At 34.6% G+C, this 17999-nt stretch overlaps 1 protein-coding gene and 1 non-coding gene across 3 annotated transcripts in view; one reads left to right on the forward strand and one right to left on the reverse strand.

Annotated features, from left to right (window-relative positions):
* FoxP (forkhead box P) overlaps positions 1–17999 on the forward strand; it is a 63111-nt gene that overhangs the window by 11815 nt on the left and 33297 nt on the right. For both annotated transcript variants that reach the window (XR_011701579.1, XM_071589026.1), the window contains exons 3-6: positions 9298–9408; positions 12658–12779; positions 16188–16323; positions 17706–17731. Coding sequence is in view for 1 of the 2 variants with exons in the window: in XM_071589026.1 (XP_071445127.1) it covers positions 16314–16323; positions 17706–17731 (36 nt within the window). In the remaining variant the exon portion in view is untranslated. The remainder of the gene's footprint in view (positions 1–9297; positions 9409–12657; positions 12780–16187; positions 16324–17705; positions 17732–17999) is intronic.
* On the reverse strand, positions 7071–7143 carry TRNAS-AGA (transfer RNA serine (anticodon AGA)). The gene has a single exon. It is a non-coding gene; the product is annotated as a tRNA-Ser (tRNA).

Genomic DNA, 17999 nt, shown 5'->3' on the forward strand with positions numbered 1-17999 from the left:
CTTTTGACTTTTCCCTGGATGAATTAAGTCTTTGAAACAGATGTGGATCTCACACGTGCCCTAAGTTAAGATTATCAAGGAATATACCACATAAAGAGGCATACCTTTCACTTTTGTATGGAGTTAAATGAATAAAAGTAGAGGTGTCCCTATAAATATGCCATGTTCTTAATAAACCCATTGAGAACAACAGTGCTTCATTATATGTAATGAAGTAATTAGAGAGCCAGGAAAATTTCTCATCTTTATGCTTTTGTATTCCTTCAGTCAAAGATCAAATTGCTCTAGGAATCTAAACACTGCGAGCCAAATGTTTTGGTGTCAATATAAAAATCTACATTTCCTCAAAAATAGCATGCATAATGTCAGAGGTAAATACTATTGGGGCACTATAAGAAGACCTAGAAATAATAAATATGACCTTACCACACAGTCAGTATGATTTATAGAGATGATAAAAGTAATTAATTGTCATGCAACAGAACATTTCCACTAAAATAGTTGAAAATAACTTATTCCACTTCATTAGGAAAAGACCTACCACTTAATTAAGGAAAAATCAAATGAAGCAAGTATGAATATTGTCCTCTTGCATATAAATTCTTATTGGTGTATTGAGTTAGGAGCTGTTCTGGTCAAATTCGTTGCCACAGTAGTAATATTTCCATTAAAGAGTGCTAGTATTTTTTTGGTGAGCTAATATCTCGAGCTATTTGTAAGGATCTGGTGTGGAAAAGGAATCTTAAAACACTGCTTGCAATCCAAAGCCAGCCAAAGGACAAGCTTCTTGCATTAGCGTAGGCAGGCAATTTGATTCTTTCATCAGCTGTTCAGCTATGAGCCAATGGTCTTGATTGGGTTTTCATCTCTTCACTTTTGTCCTTGACCTTGGAACTGAAAATGTCTTGTCTTATTAGGTAGAAGACATCTTTTTTGTATTCTTTGTGGAAATTGTGCGTAAGAGGGAAGGATACAAGTTGCTGATACATTCTCTCCACTCCCTACCCCATTGTATTCAAGAATTGATAAGAGGTTTCAAAAGGTACATAGTTTCTGTTTGCTTTCCAGTTCTTTGTGTTATTTATCCCATTTTCTTCATCTTAGAATATGTTAGGTATTTTTTTGTTATAAAGTGTACAGTAATAATTATATATAATGATAAGTTACATATGATTTCATTGAATCAGCTTTGCTGATGTTGCTAATCAAATAGCATCTGCAAGCCCATATACTGGAATTTGACATAAGAATACTTGATTATGAAACAAATGCACAAATAAGAACTGTCTGATGTCTTTTGAAAAAGTATCTATCAAAGTCAAAACTTTCTCTATACATAATGCCATCATGGTTCTTAAGGCATCCTTATGTGATTTAGCTTTCAAAGAAGCACATAACAATAATCTGCACTTAAGTTGGTTCTGATGGGTTAGATTCTCTAGCATGTATTAAGTACTATTTATTTCAAAATGACATTCGGGTAGGGTGGGCAGTTCATTTCTCTCTGTCACTTCTGTTACCACTGTGATCTGGCATCTAGAAAATTTCACTGGATGAATTTTAGTCTGGGATTTCCAGAGGCATCACCTGTATCGGAGACTGGCCTCATCCATTGTCAGCTCTACCTAGTAGGCTACTATTATCCTCTTTCAGCTCTTAATATTTCTAATAAATATATCTTGTTTAAGCTCATGGAAAATAATCAACAAGAAATATTAATTGTATATCCAAAATTAATATTCATTTCATCGGTTAGTGGTAATCAGCTCGGTGATGATCACTTTGTTTGATGAAGTATTTGGATCTTAATCTTTTTTACCAATAACAGTAATTAGTTTCAGATTTGCGTATTGTAATGCTGTTGTTCAAATTTTGCCCCTCGAAAAGGGTTGAATTTATCAAAATAAAGTTTTATGAACTGTAATTACCATTCCATCAACAGCAGCATCCTGCGTGGTAATATGGAGCTTAGGGAACCAACACTTTATTTAAGACCTTATTTTACAATTTTGATATGATATATGACTCATGATATTGCAAAGCACATGGAAAAATAAATCTTTCCCAATTTTCGTCTCTGGATTCAGGTTTTACTGATATGTTTAAAAAAATTACCAACAGTTTTTATTCCAGTATTTGTTTTATACTCAGTACTCTTAAAGGTCTTTCTCCAGTAGACTGGTTTTCTGATGCTATTTGATTCAAAACATCAGCACAACTGTTTTAGTTGCTTCATGTGTGGGTTTCCTTTGAATTTTGATATAAAATATTTTGAAATATTTCTCTCTTAATTGTGAGCTGGATCCAACCTCTCTTTTCTATTTTTTAGAGTTAGTGGAGTTTTAATGTGATACTCACTATAAGGAGAACTGTCACTCTAATCATTAATATTATTTCATGAGTAAAGATAGACTCTAAACTGAAGGCACTGTGCTGTATCGAGGGCTTGGGGGAACCAGGAATAAGGGGCATGATAGGAAGAGAAATATGGGGAGGTGAGGGCAAGCAACCACCAGCAGAGGTACCAAGAGGAAGAAACTCCTTAAGTATCATACTGGGCCTTGTGAACATTCTCTTCTTGCATTGGGGGCTCCATCTGTTACGTATACTCCAACCAGCTAATTTTCCAATAGCTTATGAGACCTAGTGACACTTTCAAGTGGACCATGTTGGGTCCAATTTCTTGGTAGAGATTTACAAGCACCACCCCTTTACCCAGTTTAATCACCTACAACTTAAAGTGACTCTATGGTGGACAATAAGCCTCATGTGTAAAAATGTCATAAATATTTAACCAAATCGTATTTGAATAACCTACTTTGCAGAATGCCCTCGGAAATTAGCTCAGATAATCCTTAGCAACTTCAGTCTACAATAATAATGTGTTAAGAGCCACTCTGGCAGTAATGTTATTGCATTTATTTGATTCAGTTATGCACTAAATGAATTGATCAGATTTTTAATAAATAAATGTGTGTATAGCTAAAGAAAATTTTATTCTTTTGTAAATTTTAGTTGTGTTAACACAATGCTTGGCGGACTCCAAGCTCAGGCATGCTTATATTATATCCAAAGAAGAAAAGTATATGACTTACTCATCTTGCTGAAATATATAAGAATATGAGTCAAATCAGGCAGTCTGTTTTGCTATATCCAACTTGCAAACTAACTAGTGACAGGGACCGCAGCTTCCAACTTCTCAAGTTCCTTCACCTTATACACCATAATTAAAGTTATGTTTTCATATAGTGCCTCATTTTTGTCATGCCATTTTATTTCCAGAAGAGATCAAAATGATTAGGTATGTGCTTCAAAAGTTACAAAAACGTGGCAGTCTATCGTAAGCAAATATTTTGCAACTATGCAGCATGCAGACTTTTGATAAACAAGTGAATTATTTGCTTCATGTAGCACTGGTAAGGCATTGGAAAAATGATGAATTATTTAAATATGGTGTTCATTCATGTCCAGAGAAATTAACAAGCAAGACTTTTTTTTAAAGTACTACAGTTCAGCCATTTTTGACTCCCTAAGAAACTATCCACACTGCATGTTTGGACTTGGTTTGGGTTTCCGAGGGCATACCACACTCACTACATGCCTACAACACATAGAAACATAGAAAAGAGCATTGGCGTGGATGGAATGTTTCTGTAGTGATACACCTTCATCGACAAGAAAACAGAGGTTGGAGATGGGTTCAGGGAGATAGAGGAGAGAGAAAGAGGTGGAGGGATTTAATGTATTTTTTTAGGCTTAGGGCTGGTGGGACTGGTACTAATGAGTACTTACATGTTGGTAATGGAATTAGGGAGGGGTTTTTAGAGCCGAAAGAGTGAGGCTACGACTGAAAGGTAGGTAAATGAAGCAGGGATGTTAATTTGGTTGAAAAGTGGTGAGTATTTATGTGGAGAGAGTGTGAAGTTGTACATTCTTGAGTATCGACGACAGGCAATGGTGGAAAATGAGGATGTAGATAGCATTTTTGTGGAGACATAGCATTTTGTAGAGAGATAGTATTTTATGCATGTGGGTAGGTGTGAGGGTGTAAGGGACTTGGAAGAAGAGAGTGGAGTGGATAAGATGGCATTGCTTATAGTGGGTCTGATCGCAGGGCAGTGTTTGGTAGACGGAGGTGAAAAGATGTTCTGACAACAGGTTTTAAGATATTTTTTAGGTTTTTGGGCTATTGGAAGGATATAGAGGGGCATTGGGGAAATGGAGAGGAGAAGGATTCTTTCATTATTGCCATAAATCTTTTGGTGTGCATTTTAATGAATTTCCTTTAGGATGCAGGTGGTGCATTGATTGAATGTGTCAGGTGTCATGCTTTTGGGGCATGCAGGGTATTCGGTGAAAGGAGGGAAAATTTTCTTTTTTAAGAGGTTTGCCAGATATTACCATTTCAGAAGCGAGGGGTCAATTAGGGATAAAGTATCCATTACTAAAAAAGAAAGAAAGACTCGTACTTTTCCACAGATTTTATTATACAGTACAACGTGTTTCACCGACTTGCGGCATCATCAGGTACAAATTTGCAAAACAGACAGAGCAAGCATATATACCCTCAGGACAGAGTGGGGGCGGGGAGGGTTGGAAGGATTTGAGAGGGGTGGGGGCTCGCAGGTGCGTTGATGGATTGTTTTGACCATTTCCAGGCTAATTTCTCGGAGAGGAGTGGGGAGGGGTATGGGAATAATTGCTCATTACAAAGTGTCATGTTGGGGTTCACCAAGTGCCTTCTAATCTCTAATTGCTCGAGAGCGTCCATTTTTAATCCTTTTGGGAGTGTGTGTAATATCTCTGGGACAAAGTCACTGCTGTGGTTGAATTCTAGTAAATGCTTGGCGAAGAGAGAGTTGTTATTCTGATTTTTGTGACACCTAGCGTGTTCCTTGACTTGTAACTTGATATTCCTGCCGGTCTGACCGACATAAACGCTGTTGCAATCCTCGCATTTCAGTTTATAAATGCCTGATTTGAGAAGGCTATCCTGGGTGTCTTTTCCATTGGCTAGAAGTTTGGAGAGGGTTATGGGTGGGTAGAAGGCTGCTTTGAGTGAGGTGGGTAGGCAGTTGGAAATCCTATATGAAAGATCTCCCAGAAACGGGATCGAGCACCACTTAAAATCTTTAGATACTGCGGGCTGTGATACGAAAATGCTTTTTATGGCCATTGCTTTTTGTTTTTTCCGTAGTAATGTGTCAACTAGTTTGGGGTTGAAACCATTGTTGGTAGCTATATTAGTGATATTCACGAGTTCAATTTTGAAGTTTTTGGGGGAAAGGTAGGAGGCGGTGGATCATGGAGTGGAGGGCTGCGTGTTTGTAAGAAAAGTGGTGTGCGGAATCATTAGAAATGATATGGTCTGTATATGTGGGTTTCCTATTAATTGCAAATTCGTGTCTATTATCCCTAATTGTGATTGTCAAGTCGAGGAAGTTGATGGTGCCATTGACGTCTTTTTCCATGGAGAAGGAGATATTCCGATGAAGAGTGTTTAGGAAATTAAGGAAGGAGTCTAACTGTCGGTTGGTTCCGGTCCATAGGCATAGTATATCGTCAACGTAACGAAACCAATAGCCCACGTTTTTGTTATGCTGATTGTCAGCATTAAAAAGATGTTCTTCTACAGAATTGAGGAAGACTGAAGGAAACGGAAAGGAGGTGAAACGCGTTGTACCGTATAATAAAATCTGTGGAAAAGTACGAGTCTTTCTTTCTTTTTTAGTAATGGATATTAATTACTTCCACGAAGTGAAGCCTGAAACAATAGAATATAGGGATAAAGTGTTTGGTAGGGAAAGGATGGTAACTATTGTCTTGCGTGTATTTCAAGTGATTTGTCGGTTTAGTGTGTACCAATGTATATAATGTATGGATTTCAAACCAAAATCAATGTTAAGGAAAGTGATAGCTGGGTTATAAATGGATAAAGATGAGTTATGACTTGAAATGAATGCATGAAGAGAATTTATTCCATTGGTCCAAAGGAGAAAAATTTCATCATTATATCAATACTGTTTTAGGGGTTTGAGGATTTGGCTAGAAAGAAATGTTTGGTTTAGGAAACCCTTTAAATCTTATATTTACAAAAAATATTTTCCTCTTCATTAAAAGTTTCTACCTTCAGATCAAATGCACTGCTATGGGCACTCTTATAGCCCGAGCTTAAGTAAACTTATTTATGGGTAAACATGGAAGGAAGAGCTTTTATGGACTGTGGACTGATTCATAGCATTTATGAGGGAGGAATTTGACCAGAAGATTTCATTAGATGAATGTTAATTCCTGTCTAAATGAAGGGAAAGGCAGTTGAATGTGAGAAATAGAGATATACTAAGAGGTGATCAGTTTGGGTTGGGAAAGGGGAGAGTTACAATATTTTTGTGTAGATATTTCAAATTGAAGGGTACTGACAAATTTTTTCCTTGTCAATAAGTATTAATAGATAGTATTTTGCAAAGAAGAGTGAAGTTTAATTCCAAGTGTTTGGGAAGGTTTTGTACTGTTTAAATAAATAATTTTTTGACGAAAGAATTTTCAACTATCAGCTTGTAGTAATATGATTGACGTTCTGAAAAAATGATGTATGCAACCGACACACTAATTTACTATGTGGACATACCCCTGTACCCAATGTGCCAAGGTCTGTTTATAGTAATCAAGCAATTTTATTTTTGTAGTAGCATAGTGGGTTAGCAGCAGTGAGTTATAGTGTTTGATTTGTTTTGTGATTGAAAAATCTAAACAAACTTGGGAGACATTTTTATGGATCCTGTGAAGACTTAATGCAGGGTGCCCCAAAAGTAATGGTAAATATATTGAGGTGCGAAGACAGTACCTTTAAGGTGTTTTCAATCATCAGGATATGGCAAAAACTCCTATTTATCATTTGCTGCAACCACAAAAGTTTGAATCCTTCAGTAAATGTTCATAATGAAGGGATAAATCTTTTTATAGGCATTTACCCAATTCCAAAGAAACTGCGGGAAATGCCGCAACAGTAATCTTTAATGGAGTCACTAATATTCATTTCAATGCAGCAATTTCAGAGTGTAAAAATTATTCGCCTTGACCAGGATTCGAACCTGGATCCCTCAAAGTCTGGTCGAGTGCTTTAGCCAGTTAAGCTATCAAGGCGTCCTCTTTTGGGGGCTTTAAAGGAACAAGATGTTGTGATGAAATACCGTGCATACAATGTCACAGGCATTTGTAGTCATGCAAAATGCACCACAGTCCACGAGGTTAGTGCCAACTATAAACACTTAGGCTGTTTATACCTTAGACGAATTCCAAAGAAACAGCAGGAGATGCCGCAACAGTAACTTTGAAGAGAGTCATCCGTTAATCTGAATTTCAATGCAACAATTTCAGAGTGTAAAAATCATTTGCCTTGACTGGGATTCGAACCCAGATCCTTCTTTGATGCCCCCAAAATGTCAGTAAGAGGATGCCTCAATAGCTTAACTGGCTAAAGCACTCGACCGAACATTGAGGGATCCTGGTTCAAATCCTGGTCAAGGTGAATGATTTTTACACTCTGAAATTATTGCATTTATCCAATGCTCCTCTTAAATATAATATCACCATTCTGATCGATAGTCAAACCGTTACTTTTATAACAGCCTGTGTAATTTTTCATGTGTTTATAATATCATTTTGACATTGTTTAATGATAGATTTTCTTTGTTTCTTGTTTAAATCTTTTTGGATATGAACAGAAATTAATATAAATGCTAGCAGTCTTCCTAAAATTCCAGCTATATCTTGCTGACATGACTTTACAAGATTGATTTATGTGAAAAAACTCTAAATAGCATTTTCCAATTCTGTCTAATATGATCCTCTCGTTGTAAATATTTTTTTCAAGTTTTGTGGAGGCACAATTGCTTCATTTTAGATGATTTAACTAGTGGTGTTTCTTCTAAATTTGATTACATTTTTCCGCTTTCTACCAAAAATTGCTCTAATTTCTTCTTTGGAAAGACTCTTCTGTAATTTATCTTACTTGTGTATTTGAAATTGGGTTTAAGTAATTGATGTTGGCAGTTGGTTTGTCATTCTCTTTATTGTTTTGATTTAATAGAAGACATTAGGAAAGAATAATTAACCCTAAAAGCTACTATTGAACTTACCTTTATATACGAGGGTCATCCGGAAAGTAGTACCCGTTCGTGAAATAAAGACACAAAAGTAAATATTAACAAACATAAAAAATTTTATTTGAAAGAGGATACTTTAAACTACTTCTCAACATAATCTCCAAGCAAATTAAGGCATTTGTCATAACGTGTGACAAGTTTCTGTATTCCTGCTGCATAGTCCTTCGCCGCCAGCTCATTGAGATACAGGGTCACTCCTTCTTTAAGTTCTTCATCGCTGTCAAATCTTTTTCCTGCCAAAAAGTCGTTTACTCTCGGGTGATGCATAACAAACCCATGTTTCGTCACCAGTAATTATGCGAGTCAAGAAAGAGTCTCCTTCATCAGAATAACGTCCCAAAAACGTCAGTGCTGCAGCCATACGCTTGGTTTTGTGCTCATCTGTAAGCTTGCGAGGGACCCATCTTGCACAAATTTTTGCATAATGCAGATGGTGTTTAACAATTTCATGAACAATTGTTCGAGAAACATTGGGAAAATGCTCACAGATGTCATCAATTGTGACGCGCCGATCGTTCCTCACGAATTCGTCAACTGAGCTCACCAGTTGGTCTGTAATGACAGACGGTCTCCCCGAACGCTCATCGTCGTGTGTGTTCCCCCTCCCCATGTTGAAGTTGCGACACCACCGCCGAACAGACGACTCGTCCATTACATTGTCTCCATACACCTCCTTTAATTGGCGATGAATATCACATGGGCGAACGTTTCTTGCTTTGAGGAATTTAATCACTGCCCTCACTTCACAACTGGCGGCGTTCTCAATTTTTTTAAACATTGTAAACAATCACAGAAACAACACAGGCAATGCTAGCGTCACGCAACTTGGCTCAGAGAAGGCAGACAAGCCACTGAAGCTATCTGACCTCGTCCAGCGGCTACTCGCGTCGTCAGCACTTCATGCGGCACGAACGAGTACTACTTTCCGGATGACCCTCGTATGTCATTCATTTTCTACGTATCAGTTTAAAATCAAGCAGCAAGTATTGCATTCATTCTTTTTTATATTTGGGCCTCCCTTTACCAGCATCCATTCTTAAACACTGAAAGACACTCACCCACTGGTTATTTTTAGTAGCAAGCTCTTCAGTATCTATATGTTATTAAGGTAACAAATAAACCCTTCTTGCAGGTGATTTGTGACTACTGAGCAAAATACATCGTCCCAGATGTCACCCTTAATGATAACAATGGTACCTGGAGTCTTCCTTAAGCAAGAAATGGTTTCCAGAAACTTAAGACGGTAAAATAGATTAATTCACCTGCAACACAGTGTTAACTACATTATTGCCTGGGTTTTATATCTCAGCCATGAGCCTTAATGCACTGTTCAACCGATGTTCATTTACTTTTGAAAGTTCATCCAGCAATTCTTCAGACTGTTCTTTTGTTCTACTTAAAGTGGGTGAACAGTTTCCAACATAGCTATTGACTGAAGAAAATGGCAGCATCATCTGTTCATTCAGTATTGTAGTGGTGCTAATTTTTTTTTAATTATTAGTGTTTTGTTTTTCCTATGTTTGGTTGAATTATGTTTTTGGTTTATTCATTATTTTACAAGTTTAAATGTTACCTATGAACCTTAATTCAGTATTATGGGTGAAGTTGATTTTTTATTCATTGTGATTTCTTTGTATTATCTCTGTATGAACATTAGTATGGATTGATATTATTATGGAATGGGAAGTCTCAGCTGCTTAGCAATGTTAGCTATTTGTGATGTTTCAATTATGATATGACTGTGACAGCTTTCGGTTATGAAGAATGTTTTGTGCACAAAACTGCCATGTAACATTTTGAAGAACTGCTTCACAATTGCTCTTTGTGAAGGAACCTGTGGAAGCACCCATCCTAAGTTTTCTTCCCCATCAGCCTAATTGTGATGTTGCATAAATATAAGTATGAATCAGTATTATTTATATTTTATTGATGGTTTTAATAAGCTTTAATGTTGTAAAAATAAACTATTATCCCTTACTGGAACAAATGTTGATGAAAAATGCTATTCTTAAGTACGATTTGAAGGTCAATAAATGAATGGACTTTATTTTCATTGATCTTTTGGTAGTATTGCATTGACCTTAATTTATCTTGCCAACTGGTACCAAGTGATGTTTAGAATCTGTTTCAGTATATTTGCAAATGTTGTAAATTGTGACCATACTAATTATTGGTGTCTTCTACTCATTCTTAAACATCAGCCCCTGAAGACTTATGTGAATCTATGGTACAATGCTATTATGTGTTTAATGGATTGCTATCCAAACATACTTTACAAGTGGCTATTTTTGAGTACATATATTTCATGAAAAATTCAGTAGGTTTTATCAAAAGTTGAAAAGGAAGAATGACAGTGTCTGCACCAGTGAACTCACTCAGCATACTTGAAAACCTAAAACTCTCAAACTTGGGGAATGGCTGGAACATCATATTTTAGCAAATGCAAGTTTTCTGTGAATGTTAGCACCTTTTCATGAGTGCAAAAGCCATCTCAAAGATAGTGCATATTAAAGTATTTTGTTATATAAAGTAATTTCTTTTCCCTATTCCTTTGTTGCTTTCATCAGTATGATGCAGCAGACTGCATTCAAATTGGTGTTTACTTTTTGTCTCTCCTTGGGAAAGTCTAAAAGGGCAACTTTTTTAACATCCATATAGTATCCTTGTCAGCAAAGAAAAGGCATGGCTAAAGGAGCTTTGAATGCCCACCTTCTATGTCACAATCTTTGGTGGGGTAGTCATTTTCCATGATGCAGTGAATTTCAAGCTTTGAAAATCATACGTAATGGTAAATGTGCAAGTTTGATCTGTAGCTGTGGCAATAATTCTCCAAAGACAAATATTTTCTTGCCCACTAGCCCCTTGTTTTTGCTTGAAAAGTAAAGTCTTGATTATTTCTTAAGAGGAAATGGTGGAAAGAAAAATATTAAATAGGTGGGAGTGAAAATACATTTATTATTTAAAACATGAGCACTCAAAAAGTTTTCATTCAAAAAGTATGTTGAAAATATTCATAGCTCTTGAGAATCCTAAGGGAATGAAAACAACATGCATCAAAATTGATACTATAATAATACTTAGCGCTTAGCCACAATAGGAGTAATATAACTATTGCTATTTTGTGCAACTGCATAAATATGTCATTTCCATTATTGGGTTTGGTTCGACATGGCTTCTTTTTATAGATTTGGAAATTACTTATCATTTTAAGGAAAAAATCCAAAGAAGAAATAATCTTTAAGGGCAGCATCTATTAAAATATTATCTTAATCTGACAATATCTGATGCATTAAATATAGGGTTGATTAGGCATGATTGTAAATTTTTTTGAGGAAATGAGTGATGAATATTGTTAACATAATTGAAAATGAGTTATACATTACATAACAGTTAACATATGCTCATACTTTCCTGAGCCCATTCTGATGAGAAGTCATTGAAAATTGACCACACGATTTCATGGTCAAAAATGTACTTTCCTACATTACAGATAATCTTACTTTTCCTTGAAACTCCATTTTCCTAATCATTAATGGGCACTCTTCCGTCATGCTCACTTTGGATAATTTAGAAGTTGGAAACTGGATTTCTCTAGATTTTCCATGTTGTTATAATTTGAATCTTATTTACAAAAGTTCCTATGTGTACGAGTATGATACAAAATTGGATGGCTGTGTATATGGCATTAAAAAAGTATACTGATAAAACCATTCATCATTTTCAAAGAAATGATGTTCGTATGCACATAAAGACTTGCATAGAAATGGTCTATTATTTCTAAAGGGAATGCATGTGAATGAGCATAATTTGAAATTTTTCCTAGATTATTTGGTAGTATTGGTTTATGTGTTATAATGAACATTAGAGTTTTTTAGTTCAGATAGTAAATCATTATAATTTTTTTTAGATTCTTAAAATTTATTTGAAGCAATCTTATATGATGTGCTAAAAACTATTCTTGTGATAATGTCTTTTATATCTCTCTTTATTTGATGGACTTAACAGAGTTAGAAATTTCAATCTGTAACTTCCACCTGACATGTTTAGTTGCTCAGTTATTGAATGATGTGGTACAAGAAATACTTGAATAATGAAAATGGTTCAATTAATATAGGAAGGAAATATGTGAGTTGTGTTTTGTAGTATTAGTAAATAGTGCTATTTTAATTTTGTATTTTCATTTAAAAACCTGAAATTGATGTAAATATTTTGCATTTCAAGTCTTGATCTGTGTTATTTTTCTCTGTCAAGTGTAGTATGGTTACTCAGTATATAATGTAATTGTCAACTTTTAAAAATGTTGTTCTAGAGTTTGTTGATTTTCCAAGGTTTATTTTTGTTATTGTTCACGATTTTATCCTTGGGAATGTTGTGCAATTGCTTATTAACCCTAAAATAATTAATTGTCAGTGAAATCACTATCTTAAAAGTGATAATATGTACTAACTAAATGTAGCATAATTTTGTAAAACATTGTATGATTCACTTACAGATTATGCTAGGAATTACAGTTTTTTTTAGGATCATATAATGAGGAGATGGAGTGCTGAAACTTGGCAAGAGTAGACAATTCAGCCATGATGCTTAAATCCATAAAGTTTACCACTTTGATAGGTAAGCATGAGATTGTGATTCTGAGTAAATTGAATTATAGGGTTATTACAGACCTTGAGCTTTGGGAAATTCAGGAAAAATCAGTAAAATTGCTCTAAAGAGAAAATGTAGTAGTTGATGAATTTGTGGTCCACAGAAGATGAAACTACGCTATGGATCCAAAATACATCAATGGTATCTGTTATTTATGTAGGTACCTTATTCATGAAATTGAAAATGTAGCCTTCATGTGTTTGCGATTAAGTGTAATTCTTCTTGCTCCCTCAAATAATTTTAATTGTGTATAGATTGAAGCCTTGCGAGTGGTGGCAGTATTGCCACTGTTATTAGCCTAAGTAAATAGTTTATTCTAGGGTTAGTTGTGCATGTAGGAGTTGTTGCTTATCTCTATAAATAGAAACATGCGAGGGTATGTACTTAATTTCATTGTTTTGCTCCATCTCTAGTGGGATGACTTCTTACCTATTTTTCACTTTAATGAGATTAGTGTGTTCAAAGTTGTTATGAACTAGTGACTCAATTTTACCCTGAATTTTCAAATGAATTGTCTAATTAGAGTTTATTCATTAATAATATTGATGTACAGTTGTGCAGTAATTTTAGTTGTAAGTATTTTTAATCTGAAAGGTTTTTGTACAGTTTTCCTTCCATGACAAGTGAAAAGGGATGGAAGAAAAGTAATGGAAAAGTAAGAAAAATCCTAAAAATTCAAAATTGAACTATTAAACTCTATAATTAATATTATTGTACAATAATTATTAATATAAACAATTATAATTATTCTGGGAAACCATGACCAGCACAGGGAAAGGAACTGGCCCCCCTACCCTGATGTGTGAATTTCACACACCATCGGGCTTAGTACTGGGTGAACTCTACCATCACCTACTAAACCAACCCTTGGGTTAATTACTGTGTTTATGGTTTATGATTATTATAACAAACTCTGTAATATAATTAATAGCTCTTAAACTCTCTGTCAGCGCTTTTCATGCTTAGTGCCCTAATTAAATTATTAAATGCCGGTTTCGATCATGATTATAGGCTGTTAAGCTTCGAAAATGTTCATTTTCTTGTAGATATTATGACAAGGAAATCCTTGCCAGTCATATATCCCTGATGATATTTTCTTTATTTTCCACTCAGTGCCAGATTTCCAAAATATGGATACTATTAGTAAATGCATGCTTCAGCGTTATCCAGTTAATAACCAACATTAAGGCAAATTTTGTACTCTTGAGTCACAAAATTTTTTCTCCTCACACACATCTACACGTTTATCTATGCTCCTACTAATCATGCTATATTTCAGAAACATAAAATGATTAACATTTGTATTTTACCTTATATACTTGCACGGAGAAAAATGGCAGGGGATGATGATAGGACACCTGCAGTGAAGGGAAATTCATGAATTAATGTTGAAACTTAGAGGAAAGCTAGTCTTTGGCACAGTTTTTACATAGTTTGATAGTTTTGCCAATATTTTCAGGGAATGTAACTGCACATTGTGAATAAGAAAAGTTTTCGTATATTAATTGAGTCAGCAGTCTTCTCCGTTTCATTTTTCCAAGTGATCTGTCAATTATAATCAAGATATTGAAATGTAATGAAATAATTGACTTTGTAATTCCACACACTTTATTTAAAAAACACAACCCAGGTTTCGACGTTGAACGTCATCATCAGGTGGTCCTCATAGAAGCACGCTGGCTATATATATACCTTCTGATCATAGGAGGGAGGGGTTGGTCAGAGAGGGAGGTTGGAGGGGTAAAAAGGTTACAATGTAGCTGGGAAGAAAAGAGAATTACATTTTTGATTTAGAAGAGTGGTAGGTCTAGGTCTAAATCAAAAATGTAATTCTCTTTTCTTCCCAGCTACATTGTAACCTTTTTACCCCTCCAACCTCCCTCTCTGACCAACCCCTCCCTCCTATGATCAGAAGGTATATATATAGCCAGCGTGCTTCTATGAGGACCACCTGATGATGACGTTCAACGTCGAAACCTGGGTTGTGTTTTTTAAATAAAGTGTGTGGAATTACAAAGTCAATTATTTCATTACATTTCAATATGTTATGCAAATTCCACAAAGTTACGCCTGAGACAACAAATTTTATAATCAAGATATGTTTACTTGTGAGAAACAGTACCTCTCCTTAAATTTTTCTTGAAAACATTTTCTTGCCATTTAATTGATTAAACCAATATTCTTCTGATTTTGTGGGAGCATTGATACTCAGGTAGTCAAGTGAGTGATGTAATTACTAGTTAATCTGAAAGTCATGTATTGAATCGACATTGCATGTGTGTACAGTGTTGTCATGCAATGGTTTTTCTCATGATGAGTTTATGATTTGAGCTAAACTGTCACAGCACTTGATATATCCAATTGCTTCTACTACTAATTATCTAAAATGGAGCCATACTGCAGGTCAGCATATTCATAAGAGTCTTGCTTGGTGTAACAGGAGTCAGCACCAAAATATTTATTCGGAATTGAACAATATACAATAGAAAGGTTGCGAATTTGTTGAACTTTGAGGGTAATAATTTCATTGCTTGGTTTTTTGGAAAGCCTATAATAGGCTTTCCATTAGTTTCAAAATAAATATTATACAAGTTTATTTAACATTGATTATTGAGGTAACCATTCCAAAGCTAAACTATATTTTGAGTGAAATTGTGATGAGACAAAAAGAGAAATGTGCTATTTAATCAATAGATTTAATCCTATTTCTGAGATGCAATTTATGATCATGAAAATAGAAATCACTGCATCACCATGCCTCTTATAATGCTTTCTGTATGCTATCTAAAAATCCCCATGGCATATGCCTCAGTGGCAACTTGCAGGGTAATCTGTTGATGTAGGAAAATGCTAAATCACCGTATTTAGTTACCTGCCATATTGGTTTTATTAAATAAATAAGTTGAATGCTTCTAGGGAGATATATCATTACATGATGATGTAATGTGAATGACAAACATAATTTAGAATGCATTGTAGTATATCGCTGTATTACACACCATGAGCTCATATTTTTTTACCAACGTGGTAATTGAACTAAATAAAGACTTAAATGACAAGGGAATGGGTTGCTTGTCTCTGCATTTCCGGGTTCTCCATCTGCGCTGGTTGTCTTTTGGTGACAAAAGAACTAATTATTACCAAAAGACAACCAATGCGGATGGAGAACCTGTAAATGCAGAGACAAGCAATTCAATGCCATGAAGGAAGGGAATGGGTGTTCTTTCTATTTGTAACTATTACACTCAAGAAGGTTCATAATTTTATCTAATTTATCAAATTTTGTATGTTCTGTGTGCATTTTTGAGTATAGCATCTGTCAATACTTTTCAATTTCTGAATTTATGATATAATATGAGCATTGGATTTTTTTAGGCCCGAAATCACAGGAGTGATTAAAATCACAAATGAAGGTACTTGCTTGCCCAGTACTGATGAAACTTCATTTTAATGTAGTAAACACTCTTATCAGACATCACTGGTGGAAAGAATGATGGATATATGATGTCAGGTATGTGATCTGTAATCTTGTATCAATGAAATTTTTGCATATTTCATGAGAATTAATTGGCTAAAAGTACTCCTAAAAGGGAAAAGTGATTACTTTAAACAGAAAATTTTTGTTAGTTATTACCTAAGGTGACAAAGTTTTGCATGTATTTTCTATTAATTCCACTGTCTAAGTGGCAATAATTTTATTAATTTAATTTGTAATTGTGGAAGTCATTACAATGAATTTTACTCCTTGCATTTAATAACTGGAAAATATATTTCAGGATAAATTTCTCTTGGAGTCAAGTTTTTGGCTTGAAGTCTTTCTGCAATTGACCCTTTGAGCAAGGGAAGTCTGATAACAAAAAATTCTAATTTAACATTAACTTTTATTTTTAAAAATGTCCCAAAAATTAGTGCCATACGTAGTTCCATCATTTTTCTTTGCACAGAGTAGAATTCAAACAATTCAAACATTTGTGCCTCCACATTTACTCAGCTGGAAGGACATATTAAGTTATAAATTATGAAGGTGCTTGATCAGGGTAGTTCATGGAGCAAGATGGAATGTTTTATTTCATAACTAAGATATTTTTGTGTTATCTGAGGGTAGGAGAGAATGTTTTGGGAGACTTTACTTTATAATGATGCTAGATTCATATTAAGGAATTGATAATTGTGCTGCCAGGGTATGCCTCATGAATATAATGTTTTTTAGTAATTCACCTTGATGATGATAGATATTATTTTAGAAAATATTTATTGAGCATACGAAAATAGCTCTATTTCTGAATTCACTTGTTTTATTAAACACCAATGATTAGAACTAGTTATTTATTAGTTTCAGATCAATTCAGCATAGTTGTTTTTCTGTGCTTTTCAATAGTCATGGGTTGAATTCTGAAAATTTTCAAAGCAACATGAATTAGCTTTTCTCATTAAATATGTAGGTACTCGAGGATAGGTTAGTTAAGTTCTGTAGTGAATATTTTTATCAGTTAAATTCTCTTGGGATACTATTCAAACATACCTATTGGTGGGAATAATTAGTTTTCATTAGAAGAAAGTGATTATATCGTAAATTTTTCCATGAAATGATCAGTTATAGTCAAGATTTTATTGAGTGTTAACATGATTAATGGCAATTTAGATTTATCATTGAGAAATGTAAAATTAGATTTATGATGTGTGAGATGCTATAGAAGGTTTCTTCTTAGGTGGCACAATAATACCGTTTTTGTTTGTCAGTTTGAGTAGTTTTCAGTGTCTTTTACAAAGGGTAGGTTTTATGATTAACAAAAGAATCCCTTCTTGTGATGTCAAAGTGATCCTACACAATGAAAGTTATTGTATTTGTAACTTAGTGTGAATGTGAATGCTAACATGTACCCAATTTTCCAGTGATTAGCTTCATGTTGGATTTGAAGGTGAGTTAAAATTTTTGCATGAAAAGTTAGATATTTAGAAATTTGTTGCAGATTTCCTGAGCATTAATGTTTTATCTCTGATAAATATGAATTCTATGAGTCTTAAGTAAGAAGCCCATATTTAAGTTTAAAGTGTATAAGCCATTTGTGTCATTCATATTTGAGCAGGCGAGTGAGTGTTGGCTTTGATTTGAAGCTCAAAAATATAATTATTGTTTCTGGTAGGTGTTTTTGCTTGAATCTTTCCCTGCATTAAGTTCTTGTTATT

The sequence above is a fragment of the Hetaerina americana genome, unplaced genomic scaffold (genome assembly GCF_022747635.1).
Source record: "Hetaerina americana unplaced genomic scaffold, ioHetAmer1.1.p SCAF_31, whole genome shotgun sequence".
Lineage (NCBI taxonomy): Eukaryota > Metazoa > Arthropoda > Insecta > Odonata > Calopterygidae > Hetaerina > Hetaerina americana.